This window comes from Convolutriloba macropyga, chromosome 5 (genome assembly GCF_964194025.1).
Source record: "Convolutriloba macropyga chromosome 5, txConMacr16.3, whole genome shotgun sequence".
NCBI lineage: Eukaryota > Metazoa > Xenacoelomorpha > Acoela > Convolutidae > Convolutriloba > Convolutriloba macropyga.
Genome location: NC_134472.1, coordinates 9,250,826 through 9,266,176, shown reverse-complemented (window position 1 = coordinate 9,266,176; position 15,351 = coordinate 9,250,826). Strand labels below are relative to the sequence as shown.

At 34.4% G+C, this 15,351-nt stretch overlaps 1 protein-coding gene across 1 annotated transcript in view; it reads left to right on the top strand.

Moving 5' to 3' along the window:
- Nucleotides 1–15,351, top strand: part of LOC142339706 (uncharacterized) — a 46,012-nt gene that overhangs the window by 30,044 nt on the left and 617 nt on the right. The window contains exons 7-8 of the mRNA XM_075389925.1: nucleotides 1,889–2,071; nucleotides 12,005–12,187. Coding sequence (XP_075246040.1) covers nucleotides 1,889–2,071; nucleotides 12,005–12,187 — 366 coding nt within the window. The remainder of the gene's footprint in view (nucleotides 1–1,888; nucleotides 2,072–12,004; nucleotides 12,188–15,351) is intronic.

The window sequence follows — 15,351 nt, the reverse complement described above, 5'->3', positions numbered from 1 at the left end:
TGAGCTCGGGTAATGATGACAAAAATATTGTCATAAATTTTTCATGCTTGTATATAAATAAACATCGTTTGTAAAAGTTACAAATAATTCTAATTTTGAAGAAATTTTGAACAATTTTCTCTGTCACAAATTGTTGCCTACACTTACAACTCTAGTGTTAAAACATAGCCATGAAAAACGCCTACATCTTGCAGAACAATTAACCGATAAAAGTGTACGTTTTTTGCGCCATAGCTTTAGATTGTCGAACTTAAGGTAAATTACTAAGTATCCTTGTATACCATGCATGGTATGAGAAAATTTGCGAAAAGGTTTTCAAATTGTGCTGCTCAGAATCTGGCGATGAGGTTGATCACTTCTATGATTGAGAAAAAAAGGGAGCTTGATGAACGAATGGAATACAAGAGGGCATGAAATAAAAAAACCAAAACACGAAAAAAATACAATTAAAAACGTGTTGGATGTTGTTTGAAGTTTCCTTAACAGCTCTGAAACAAAGATTGTAGCAATTGCATTACTCCTGCTGGGGATTTTAACGCGAACTTTTCGTACCAATAATTCTTTTTTAATCGCACCATTTGTCTTTTCATCCTCAAAAACAGGACAAAAATGGTAACGCTACGAGGGCATGCGATTCATTTATGGCCTTAAAACTCTCTAGTCTCGAAATAGGTGACTCACGGAAACTGTAAAGGAGACAAAAATTCGTGATGGGTAGGGAAGGGTGGAACCTCCCCTTCTTAGAGTTTTTTTCTCCACGCTTCAAACCCAACCTCAATATGCCAGTTCACTTCATTTCACCCGTATGTCCGTACGCTCACACCTACCCGCAGCCACCATCCAATCGTTAAAATTAAAGCTATTTTCCCAAAGCATCACCTAGCTAACGACGAAGCCAACTGTTTTCCCGTCATTTGAGAACAATTTGTTTGACGTTTTATTCGGTTGTTTTCATTGTTAATTGCTCTCAAATGAAGTTTGTATTAGTTATAATGGTCCTGCGGTCTTTTTTTTTTGCAAATTTTTGCTTGACGGACTTTTCTTCTAACCATTTTAACTTTTCGTCTTCAAAAGTGGGATATGCAGGACATACAGCCCCGAGGACATTAGGTGGTCGAACAGCTTATTTAGAGCCATAAGTCTGTATGAATACAGATTGAAATTGTGAATGGTGGTGTCTAATCTTACAAATTAGGCCCCTCGGAGTCATCCCCCACTCACCCTCCACACTCTCCGGTCCAACCTCCTCCACCTGGCGATTTGAAGTCTCCCTCTCGTCCATCCCTCCCAACGCTAAGCCCCCCATCGCTTGACCCCTCCACTGACCAGATTATCTAATGATCTTGAAGGAAGTTTGAAGCAATTGTTGTAAACGTGATTGTTTCGTGTGCTAGTTTTACTAACGTGTTAGTTTTATGCAAAGTTGTTACTTGGCCATTTCTAGTTGCTGGCCATATCAAGTTGTTATATGGCCATTGTTCCAGAACATTCTTTGACTTCTCAAGTGTCTTTTAAATTCTTCACTTTTTATTTTGAGTGATTTCAATTGCTCTCATACTGAAACGAAATTTGTTGCTAATAAAAAAAGTGACTGTTAGCGGGTCCTGGGGTCGAACCCCGAGCAGTTCCAAGTTTTCGCACCCAAAATAAATTCTAAACTACACCCCTAAATTAAATTTAATGTCTCTTTGAACAATCGTTGTCATTCGGAAATCTCAGCTCAAGTCCTGAACAAATCATATCAACTCGCGGGACACACGAGACACAAGACCAGCAATTTTATATAGGAACATGCAATTGTGTCTTTAAAGTTTCAAAAGTTGGTTTTCGGCCATAAAAGGCGTGAACAAAATCAAACTAAACTCAATCATTTTGAGAATTGTTTTAGTCACTGATGCAGAGCATATGACTAAACATTACGTAGATGCACACAGGGTGAGTTTGAAGTCTGCAGCCATAGCTGCCAGAATGGACAAGAATACAAGAGATCAGAGTGTGAACAACTTCCTCCGGCTCATTACAGACAAGGCCAGGATGTTCAAGTGTGGAGTACCCAATTGTCAACAGCAATGTGAGCATTATTTGTTGACATTGATTAGCAGATGTCTAGCAGATGATTAGGTGTATATCAAGGATTATAGGGTATTGCGAGCTAGAACATGTAAAAGAAAAAAAGGAAATGACTACATCATGATTGGTTTTTGTCACATCTAGATTGTTTAGAGATTGTCTGTCAATTTGGGAATGATCAGTGTTTCTTTGAAATTAGACTGGGCAGACTGAAATAAAACTGGTGTAAAACGGGGAATACTGATTATACCTGAATTAGACTGATGATTCAGTTCTGTTTTTCAGCGATACACTCCTGGAATGACCCTTCTTAGATATCATATCTAAGACCATATATGGTTGCATCCAAGTATGAGCAAAATTTCTTGCATGATCATGCTATGGTTTCCAAGAAACCGTATATGATCTTTGGTATGATTTTCAAGATTTTACATCAAATTGGTAGTTTAGACAGAGCAGCACGTTTTTGATGGTTTTCCCAGCGATGGAACATTTGATGTTCCTGGATATGGTATTCAAGAAGCCATTATGATCTCAGACATGGAAACTAAAACGAAATGTATGGTCTTGGATATGGTTTCTAAGATTCGGCAAACAATTTAAACATTGCAAACAAATGAAGGCTTTTCAATCTGTTATCACATATCTTAAGTTGTAGGATCTTTGATATGGTATCTAATACACCATATATGAACTTGCACATGGTTTCTGAGACTAAGCAAAAAATATCAATTACTGCAATCAAATGAAGGCTTTTCAAATCATGAAAACAAATGTGCAGTTGTATGATCTTGGATATGCTGCCTAAGATGTCATTATGGTCTTTGATATGGTATCTGAGAAACCATGTATGAACTCGAATATGGTTTCTAAGGTTAAGCATAAAATTCAAGCACTGCAATCAAATGGAGGCTTTTCAATCCAATAAAAAATGTTAAGCTGTATGATCTTCGATATGACATCTAAGAATTTATTATGCTCTTTGAAATGGTTTTGAAGACGCCGTATACAAACTTGGATGCGGTTTCTAAGATTTTACAATAAAATTCGAACACTTGACTGGAATTGCACATGATTGCGTTTTGTCCCAAAAAACCTAAAAAAAGCAATCTTTTCAGAAACCACTGAGACTTTAAGAATCAGCGTCTTCAACGAAAAGTTGTATTTTCCACCAACTTTCCAACAACGGAAAAACTTAATTTCCAATTTTTCAATCGGTTTAAGGAGTGTTAAAAGTGAACCAAATTAATATCCCAGACAGCTAGAACTTTGTTGAACGAAAAACAAAAAGAATGATCCAACTAGCTTTTCTTGAAAAAAGTTCGTATTTCAATTGGAAATAACCACTTTTTCGCCTACTTCAGTTTTAAATTCTATCACATCAAGGACTTGTATAGAGTAAACGAAAATGATATCCCAGACTACCAGTAGTATTTAGATTTTAACACAAAAAGAACGATTGCCCTAAAGCTCGTAAAAAATTCCATTTTCCATTTTTCCATCTTCATATTTTCAAAACTATGGAAATGTTATCGGGACAAGGAGTTGTTCGTAGTGAATCCAATTGATATCTCAGACTACCTGTAGTATGTAGATTGTAAAACAAAAAGAATGGTTCTCTTAATGGTCCTAGAAAAAAGTAGTTCTGACACTCGGAAATATCCTTCTGCGTAACGTTCCTTGAAAAAAGTTCATAACGTTTGTTCTACAATCTCTGAAATATCGACGTTTTCATCTTTTATAAATTCAAAAATATTTAAATTTATGGGGTCAATAATTTTGCTCATTAAAAAAGAGTTCATGGAAAAAAGTTAGAACAAAACAGCCGAAAACAAGGAGAATGGGTTCTGCTTTTTTGCTTTTTGTTAGAGTTCGTTATTTTTTTGTTAAAAGTTTAATGTATTCAATGATAAACACCAAAGTAATGGAAAGCTCAACAGTTTCTGGCTATAATTTGTTATTTACAACACCTAAAATTTTGTATTGATTCTTTTTACAATTGGCTCAGTTTTTGTAATATGCTCAAATAGAACCGTCTATGGCACAGAAGAATGAAAATAGAAAAGAAAAACAAATCATTGCCATGTTTAGTTATCAATGATCCCGTGTCCTCGGAATTTCATTGGCTTCAGTCAAGCTCAAAGGAGTACGAATAGTGGACCAAAGGCACAATGACTTACAATAAAAATCTTTTTTTCTTAAAAAGATTTGACTTGAATTTTCAACGTGTTTTTATACCTTGGCAGTACTCTTCGACTCTTCATGTAGCTGTTTGTAATCCTTCTTCTCCTCATTGCGATTTACAATAGAGCCATTAGTGGAGTACAAGTTGCCAGAAAATTACCAAAAACACAGGAAAACATTAACTTTATCAATTTCTTGCAATTTAAAGAGTTTCTTGCTAAATACTAGAAAAAAGAATAAAAAATAGAAACAGACGCGTGCTATGCTGTCACAGTTTTATCAAAACTTCATGGCTTTGTTGTGAACGTTGTCGTCACTTTGGCTAGAAAGAATTGAGATAGAGCAGAAAGAAGCAATGCTAAGATCGGTTTATGGTGGTCAATCCGGGGTGTTACAAAAACAGACCCAGTTCTTTGGATATCTTTTCAAAAGTTGGATGAAAAAATAAGTTAGGGCTTAGGTTTATAGCAAATTCTAAACTGCATCAAGTCATCATTTGAGTAGGCTAATTAAGCCCACTGATGACCTGTTAAACTTAAAGGGTGACCAAGTGCTTGTGCCCGAACAGGTATTTCTAGAATTTAGGACCAATTTTATTATTATTATTATTATTATTATTATTATTATTATTATTATTATTATTATTAATCTTACTATTATTATTATTATTATTATTATTATTATTATTATTATTATTATTATTATTATTATTATTATTATTATTATTATTATTATTATTATTATTAAAGTTATAACTGATATTATGGATCCTGTGCTACATTTCTCATCGATCGAAAAAAACTAACTGAAAATAACTTCAATGCACTAGTTAGGTTTTTCCACTGAGAATGTAGTCAGTTTCCTCAAATTAACAAGAAGTTTAGATTCGAATAAGCATGATCAATTTATCAAATCTTCTTCTTTCCAAACATTAAGAGATTTCTATGCTGATTTTATTCAAAATTTTCAGAGGTTTTTCACTGTTTGTTTGTGTTTTTCACTGTTTGTTCGTCAACCTTAGTGATAAGCATTTGCGCATTGTTTTTTGGTCTGAGATCCTCCGTTTTCCACTTTGATACCCTCCCAAACCAAGAAAGCGTCGACCGCTTATTGAATATTTTACCTCCAAACCAATACTGACAACTAACGTCCGTCATGAAAGAAGGAGTTTAAGTCGTCTGATCATATTGAAAAATGTTTGCTTGTCAGAAAATTTGCATAAGGTCGTCAAAATTTGCATAAGCAAACATATAAAAGTTTCAGCTCATTTTGTGCACAGTTTTCTGAATCGACGTTAATTGTAAAAGAAACTGATGAAAGCAAGTGATGGGCTCGCAAAAATTGAAAGCCAAGTTTAGAAAAATTTGGATCCATTTTTTGCTATAAATCATTTTTCAAATATTTTCTAATTGTTTTTTTTCATTGAGACGTTTAACGAAAGATTGATTCAACAAAAAAGAAATTATATAAACTGAACTTGTTAATAAATAGTAGTAAGAACTGCTTGTTCAGTTGCCGGCTTAGATCGAGACCTGATAAATTACTTCCTAATTTTTATTTTTTTCGAAACTTGTTATGTTTTATTGAAATTCCCAGAGCAAATCAGCAAATAAAATTAAATTTGCCTGAGGTCCATTTGCATGGGTTTGAACAACAATTGAGAGTCTTTCGAAAGCAAATAGGTGATTATTAAATGATGTTTGTTAAATTGACGGTGCATCAATTAATTTACGACAATTCAGATCACAATTGGGTAAAAAACCCACTGTTTGCAATTGAAGGATCTTAATAATTCTCATAATTCAAAATCGCTCACAACTAAAGTCGCTGAAATTAAAGCGTTGAGTCCTAAACAATGATATTATTGAATAGTCTAATTGTTTTGGTCCAAAACTTGACTCCTGATTTTCAACGCCCAGTGATTTACTAATTAGGGAGAAAATCCATGCTGTTTTTTTTCTGTATTAATATGCAAATCTTTCAAAAAATGGATTTTTTTGTAGGAACTGAATGAAAATTTAAATCAAAACGTATATTCTGAACAAATTCAAACTATTTTGATGCATTTTTGACTAAGTTTATCAAGCCCTTTGATGACAAAGCAAATCTAAATGATATTCTGTGTTTTTAGCCATAACATGTCATTAGAGTTGAGAACCAATTACAGAAATTTTGGGATATGTCCACGTACTTGGTAGGCGCACCCATGTACCTAGTACATGGGTGCGCCTTCCAAGGGTGCGCATGTAAGGCGCACCCAAGAATAGAGAGAGCAGATAGAGAGCAAGAATAGAGAGAAAAAAGCAATGATATTGTCCAGTGAATGCAATTTTCTCGCTGAATCGTCTGAAAGTTTTCTAGTGTTTCGTTTGCAGTCTCCTTAACATGTTGAAAAACTTTTTTTGGAGGCAAACCTTGATTTTGCACATACAAATTTTTATGAACTTGTATGTGCAATAAAAGTCTATGGTCATGGATATGGTATCCAAGACACCAGAAATTTTTTTTAATGAGTATCTTTGGAATCTCTTTTTTCGTCCAAAGGATGTTGCGAAAAGCATTTTTGAATCAAAAATGAGGTTGCAAAAAAATTGTTATCTTGGACGGACTATGAAATTCTATGGCTTTGGATATGGTATCTATGAAACCATTTAAAATAAGTTTAATGTCGTCTCCAAATGCAACTATGCCTCTAGAGCTTTGTATAGCAAACCAAAATACCTCGTTTCAGCGTACTTTCAGGGCATTGGATGTTATATCTAAGAAGCCATACACTCCATTTATGATTTAAATATGGTATTAAAGATTGGTGTATGGTGGTCAACACGGGCGGGATTCGTATTGGCCATTTTGTATGCTCTTTATTAGAAAGAAGCAAAAAAATTGTTTTCAGTGTAAATTTTAAATCATTTTCTAATTACGCATGAAACCCATTGTTTTACCAAAAGCGCTCCCAAATTGTCAAATACGGACTTCAGATACAATATATTATAATTAAGCGCCCTCCGACTGCATTATACGGGAATTTTTGGCATCCGTCAAAGTTTTATGTAGCATATATTTATGATTTCCAAATCTTTTTTATTTCTATTGAAAATGAAATTTATATAGTTTTTCGACTATTTTTGAATTATAATTTTTTGTAGGATTCCTTTGTGATTTCCAAAAGAGCATGTTTGATCTTTTATGACGTCTAATAAATCATGCAAATCATATTTAACTTAGTAATGTCACTACAAACTAGATATCAACTAGTATGTTTCCTAGGAAACATGTATGACCTAGAATGATTAATATGACTTATATATGACCTAGTGTGATTACTAAAAATCATATTTGATCTAGAAAGACGCCAAAGAAAGTTGTATGATCGGTGACCCGGGAATTTGGTACAAAAAATGAAATGGGTGAATACTCTTTGTAGGAGGACTAAAAGGAATATCTCAATCAGTTTAAATTATGTAAAAACTGCAACTTTAAGTGGTCAGTTTGAAGTTAATTTCAGTATAAACTGTGGAAAGATTTTGTCCAGCAGATTTTAATTTCTTAGCTTATTTTGTGTTTTTACGCCAAAAAATATTAGAAGATAATTGCAGATTAAAATTTTTGGTCTTTCCCACTAGGGGGCTATAATAGAAAAGACATAATATTTTTTTATTTGATAACACTTGGATTCAGGTGTGAGTTGTTAAAACGCATGACCAAAGTTGAATACAGTCTACTGCTACATTTTACAGCTGAAAATGGCATTTTCTACGTTTTTTTCCGTATTGTTCACCACATTTGTTACAAAGTTTCCATCTTGTTCCTGTCCTCTATAATGTCGGGCAAGAGCAGGCTCATTTTGATGAACGCAGCAGATTTTTTTAAAGTATCCGACCAAAAATCCTTGCAGTATTTTTACATACATTTTGTATTTTTCTTTTGAGCATTTTTTATTTAAAAAAAACTGAATCACCTCTTATCGTTGTTGCATTTTTCTTTCAAAAATGCAATGAAAAGCGGAGATAAATACATTGATCGCAAATATTTTTCGGATGACGGTTTTAGCTGTGAATTATTTCTTTTATAAGTTTATAGGTTAACAACTTACTCCCCTAATTAAGAGGTTAAAAAATTTTTCACATCTATTGTTCGTTGGTCATAGTTTTGCCAATAGCCACTGCAATTCAATTCCAAGCTTACAAATTTAACGGTTCTTTCCACTTAAAATAGCGTTAGTTTAGATTATAATCGGAACATCGGGAGATAGTAGAGAATTGCGGACAAAAATATTTTGGCAATTATCTTGGTTGTAGAGGAGCATTTGCAATAACATTCGTGTTTTGGATTTAAAAAATGCAAAAAATTGTTTTAACTAAACAATGAACGATCTTTTTAATCACAATTTGAAATTCTGACACCTGCTCCCGACTTGATACCTTGCTTTAATTTTTAATTTTTGTCTTTTGTCAAATTTTTGTCGGATGACGGTTTTAGCTGTGATTTATTTCTTTTATAGGTTTATAGGTTAACAACTTACTCCCCTAATTAAGAGGTTAAAAAATTTTTCACATCTATTGTTCGTTGGTCATATTTTTGCCAATAGCCACTGCAATTCAATTCCAAGCTTACAAATTTAACGGTTCTTTCCACTTAAAATAGCGTTAGTTTAGTTTATAATCGGAACATCGGGAGATAGAAGAGAATTGCGGACAAAAATATTTTGGCAATTATCTTGGTTGTAGAGGAGCATTTGCAATAACATTCGTGTTTTGGATTTAAAAAATGCAAAAAATTGTTTTAACTACACAATGAACGATCTTTTTAATCACAATTTGAAATTCTGACACCTGCTCCCGACTTGATACCTTGCTTTAATTTTTAATTTTTGTCTTTTGTCAAAACAGTTTTTATTTTTTCTTGTAACATCATGTTCTCATCAATCATAATCCAAAACATTGGTGGTGGTAAGATCAGACAAGTCTTGTCATGGATCTTTCTGAGACCTACTAAGACTTTAAGGGCAATAAAAATGCAATGAAAAGCGGAGATAAATACATTGATCGCAAAAAATTTTCGGATGACGGTTTTCGCTGTGATTTAATTCTTTTATAGTTTTATAGGTTAACAACTTACTCCCCTAATTAAGAGGTTAAAAAATTTTTTACATCTATTGTTCGTTGGTCATATTTTTGCCAATAGCCACTGCAATTCAATTCAAAGCTTACAAATTTAACGGTTCTTTCAACTTTAAATAGCGTTAGTTTAGATTATAATCGGAACATCGGGAGATAGTAGAGAATTGCGGAAAAAAATATTTTGGCAATTATCTTGGTTGTAGAGGAGCATTTGCAATAACATTCGTGTTTTGGATTTTAAAAAATGCAAAAATTTGTTTAAACTAAACAATGAACGATCTTTTTAATCACAATTTGAAATTCTGACACCTGCTCCCGACTTGATACCTTGCTTTAATTTTTAATTTTTGTCTTTTGTCAAATTTTTGTCGGATGACGGTTTTAGCTGTGATTTATTTCTTTTATAGGTTTATAGGTTAACAACTTACTCCCCTAATTAAGAGGTTAAAAAATTTTTCACATCTATTGTTCGTTGGTCATATTTTTGCCAATAGCCACTGCAATTCAATTCCAAGCTTACAAATTTAACGGTTCTTTCCACTTAAAATAGCGTTAGTTTAGTTTATAATCGGAACATCGGGAGATAGAAGAGAATTGCGGACAAAAATATTTTGGCAATTATCTTGGTTGTAGAGGAGCATTTGCAATAACATTCGTGTTTTGGATTTAAAAAATGCAAAAAATTGTTTTAACTAAACAATGAACGATCTTTTTAATCACAATTTGAAATTCCGACACCTGCTCCCGACTTGATACCTTGCTTTAATTTTTAATTTTTGTCTTTTGTCAAAACAGTTTTTATTTTTTCTTGTAACATCATGTTCTCATCAATCATAATCCAAAACATTGGTGGTGGTAAGATCAGACAAGTCTTGTCATGGATCTTTCTGAGACCTACGAAGACTTTAAGGGCAATAAAAATGCAATGAAAAGCGGAGATAAATACATTGATCGCAAAAAATTTTCGGATGACGGTTTTAGCTGTGATTTAATTCTTTTATAGTTTTATAGGTTAACAACTTACTCCCCTAATTAAGAGGTTAAAAATTTTTTTACATCTATTGTTCGTTGGTCATATTTTTGCCAATAGCCACTGCAATTCAATTCAAAGCTTACAAATTTAACGGTTCTTTCCACTTAGAATAGCGTTAGTTTAGATCATAATCGGAACATCGGGAGATAGTAGAGAATTGCGGAAAAAATGTTTTGGCAATTATCTTGGTTGTAGAGGAGCATTTGCAATAACATTCGTGTTTTGGATTTTAAAAAATGCAAAAAATTGTTTAAACTAAACAATGAACGATCTTTTTAATCACAATTTGAAATTCTGACACCTGCTCCCGACTTGATACCTTGCTTTAATTTTTAATTTTTGTCTTTTGTCAAAACAGTTTTTATTTTTTCTTGTAACATCATGTTCTCATCAGTCATAATTCAAAACATTGGTGGTGGTAAGATCAGACAAGTCTTGTCATGGATCTTTCTGAGACCTACGAAGACTTTAAGGGCATGCAAAGACCATAAAGATTCCACTGTAGAGTCGGAGCTCAAATAAATATGCCTTCCCAGGGCATCGATTTCCAAAAATTTAAACAAGCTCCCATTTTCTCCCGTTCCAACAACTTTTTATCCCGTTCCTTTTATTTATTCATGCGTGAGAGCATGTTTATTTTTTCCTAATCAAGTTTCCTAACAGGAAAAGGCCGGTAGTGTAAGAATAGACAAATTTCTCAATGGGAATTTTCTCAAAATTTTATCATTATGTAAAATTTTGAGTAATACCATTTTGATTTCCGGGAAACTATGCACCAAGATGTCACACAGGTCAAATTCTAACATCTTTGTTACTTCGTTTCATAGCAATTGTTTGAATCCGATTAGCTTGCCACGCTAAATCTGAATGAAATTTGGAACATTTTTATGAAAAATACTTTTGTGCGAAAAAGCATTTTGTGCACAGTTAGCAAGAATTGTGTGCGAGTTCTTTTTGTAACGTTAATTCAAAATTTGTTACGACGCGAAGAGAAGTACTGGTCAAATATATTTATTTAATCGGTGACTTCTACTTTAAAGGATGTCAAATGACGCTCATGAAAAGAAGGGTTTAGATTAATCTGCTGAACAAAAGTCAAATTGAGAGAACATTTAAAGTGGTTTTCGATCATACATCATACTAAGGTAAATCGAGAAAAGTAGGTATAAAAAAATTATAACTAAGCCAGCGATTTTTGTGATCATGTGCGGCTTTTGCAAAGCAGTTTTAAAGGTTCCAAATTAGTTTTTATAGCTTAAGTGTTTGTCTCAATCAACTAAACCAGTATTACTGCGTTTGGATGCCTTTTTGATCGTCTGATAAAGATATTAGACTTTTAGTCAAAATTTTGAGCTAATTTTGCCACTTGGCTCTGTTGGGTGCCTTTTTAGTAGTTTTTTAATCTTTTTCTATTTTTATATTTATTTATATCTTTATATTGGTCTGAGAGTCGTGACTTAGTCGTTAAATGTATAAGTCTGTATCAGTCCTCCTCATTTGTGTCTCAATGACAGACATCCGCTTTGTGCGCTTGATGGTGGCCGGACCACATTCCACTTTGGACTGCTACCCCAACCTTGGTTCTGTTTGTTACTAGACCGTCACCATGAGACAATGTTGAAGCACTACGAGAGTACACATGGTATGACGTCAGAGGAAGATGTGGCGAGACAGTTCAGCAAAGACGAGAGAAAGAGGGTGAGAGAGACGATGGACAGGATCGAGGTAGAGAGTGGGGCTTACTTCCTATTCTGTTCATACAGAGGGTGTCACACTGCCGGTAAGTTTGTTTCTACGTCACCTATTTACCACCCGGGCTGAGGTTCCAGACGAACTTAAAAGATGTCCAGACCTAAGATGATCCAGACCTAAGATGAACGCAGGAGGAGGGGAGGGGGTGCTATCCTCCGAAACCTTCATAGTATGAAATGAAAACACCAAAAAAACGGACGAATAATTTGTTTTGTTAATTCCAATGTTTCTGATAATGGATGATAACAGAAAAACTTTGGTGTTTACTTTCAATCTTTTAGTGTCGACTACAAAACCGCTAATTAATCGCTACTTTGAGTTAATGTCTGTGGTGCTCTTCAACTGTGGAGACGAACAACTAAAGGATAATCATAAACTGAAACATATTCAACAATGAAATCTAAAGAACTTTGGGACGGGTTTCCCTAATTTGCATCTGATTGATTACTCTCAAACGAAGTTTGTAGCAATTATATAAGTACTGTGGTCATTTTTGTTCGCTAGTTCGGTAGACCCATTTTACCTCTGGCCCATTTGACTTTCCGTCCTCAAAAAAATATACAGGTAAAGAAAGAGTCGAAGGTATTAGATGGTTGAGCAGCTCCCGCAGAGCCATACGTTTTACTAGTTTCTAAGTATGCGGATCACCAAAACTGTTTTGAGACAATTTTATGGTGTGAAGGGCGTTTGTTAATCTTAATCTTGATAGTTTGACCCCATCCAGTCAATACACCACTCTATTGCCGCCTCCTCCACTTCAACACACCCCCGTCCACCTTCCTCATCTGGGAGTTTGGACCCCCTCTAGTCCAGCCCTTCCAACCCGACCCCGTGCCCCCTCTCCAACTCCGCCCCTGCCCCCTACTCCTCCCCCTCCCACCCTCCCAATCTTATTAATAGCCGCCCTCATCTTCTCAGCCGGCTATTATAGCGCTCCTATTTTTTTTAATTCGTCGAATTTTTTTTCGCTTTACCCCTTTTGCCGCGTTTTCGACATTTTGCGTGAAATCTTTTTGACTTCTCTAGGCTAGTTTCACTCTTCTGTCATTCTTCTCAAAGTCTTTTTAAACAGCAGCTGCTCAGCAAAGCAATTCAAAATGAAGAAAAAAGTCAGTATAAAAAAATCAAAGTCAGAGATAGAAATGGGATAAACCCATAAAGCTGCTCATTTTTATATGCCCGGTACATGAACTTTGTTCTCATAAGTTTTAGTTATTCTCTATAATGCTTATTGGTATTGATACCAGACCTTGTAGCCTCTCACTGAGAGACAGGACTATGTTCAACTACGTAATGACATCAAAATAAATCGCACTTAAAAATGTTTTTGTACAAATATCAATTTTTGTTGATATTTTCTTTTCTTTCAATCGCAATAGAGTTATGGGACTCAACGGCGGCTAATTTCCGGCAATCTGCTGGGTATGTTTATCTGTGAGCCAAAGCGTGCTTTAGAGAGCAATCCCCGCACGTTAGATGGTTATGTTTCGATCTGCGCAAAACTGGGACACGGTCACTCTGACAACCATTTGCAGTAAACCTGTGTAACAATAGTTTTTCAATAGTTGCGTATCATATTATAAATGAAGATTTAAAAGGAAAAGTTATGTTTTTTCTCCTCATCGTGTTTGATTTTAGTAGTAGTAGTAGTGTCGATTTGGAACCAATTGTTCACTTACTAACACAAAAAAGGGAAAAAAGGGGAAAAACTTCAGAAAGCTAGCATGCGCTGCCCGAACATCTAGGCATTGGCCCAACCACATTGTAACCTTTTCCCTCTACCCTGCTACACTTCGCAACGTGATAACCCTGTGTTAATTTTTATGGTATTGCAAGTAGAGATAAGCAAAAGCAATTTCTACATTTTTGCCACAGTGAAAAATGGAAAGCTGAAGTGATTCAGTGGGAAAACTGAATTTTCCCCACTGAGAATCATTATCAATTATCCAGTTTTCCACAACTATTCCCTTGTTCAAATCAATTTTAGTACTGGAAATTCATTGGAAAAATAACGCGTGAAATAATTGAAATACATAGTCAGTAGATGAAATTCGAGTACTGAGTCTTAATTCCAATAAAATCTATTGGAATTTTTTGGGAATTTACGTCACAATCCACAAAATCGGGACTTTGTTTGTGAAGTGCTTCAAATTCTCAGGCTTTCTATGAAATTCTGCTTAAGATGACGAGTAATCAACAAAAGAAAAACTTGAAAAAAAAGTTTGTGAGCTTATGAGGTTTTATCTCAGAATCAACAAAAATCGATTAGGTTCTTTCGTTTTGTATCCATAGCCAGCGGTCACTCATTATTCCCCTTTGTGCTACCGGTGTGACCCTTGTTAATTATATGGGAATTCATAATACCTATATGTTAATCTGAAACAGTCCATGGACATAGAATAAGAACCATTTTAAATGCCATCTGCATACGATTGTAATGATATATGTTAAATGCAATGACTAGCTCTTATCTGCTCATGGAAAAACCTTTTTTTCCAAAGGAATATTTTGAAACGTGTTAAATGTGTTTGCTCACGCATAAATATGAAAAAAACTCGAATCTTTTATATTACACCCCCCACCCCTCCCAAGTTTTGCACCAATAATACAGTGCAAGTTTCGTAACATGGTACATCGTGTATCTGATCCGAATCTTTTAAAAATCGTTGCAAACGTTTTTGCTTGTGCTTCTCTTAATATGTTTTCCGAAGGTACTAGAACAGTACCAAAATGGGAGTGTTTTCCCCCTTTTGTATACAAAATACTACTTTGTCGGTCGTTCTATCAGTACATTGTGGCAAATATGTGCTACAAGATTTCAGCTGTCACGTATCAATTGCTATATGAAGAACAATATAGCACTACAAAGCAAATTTTTTGATAGCTTTCCCTAATTTAAATTTCAGTAGTAACGCTGACCTTTAACTCGATTTTCAAAATGCTAAGAGAAAAAGAGGAAAAAACTGTGGAAAAGCTCCCTGAGTAGTTTTCTAGAACATTTGGGAAGTCTTCATCATTTCCGTTTCTAGTACCTTTTGCACTGTGAAACTCAAGTGAAAATTTTTTGGTTTTTGTAAATAAAGAGTAAAATCATTTTTCCACAGGGAGAAATTGAAAATCACAAATGACCGAGTAATAATTTCGGGAAAATTAAAGATGATTTTTGTGCACGTTAATAGGAACTTACGTAGT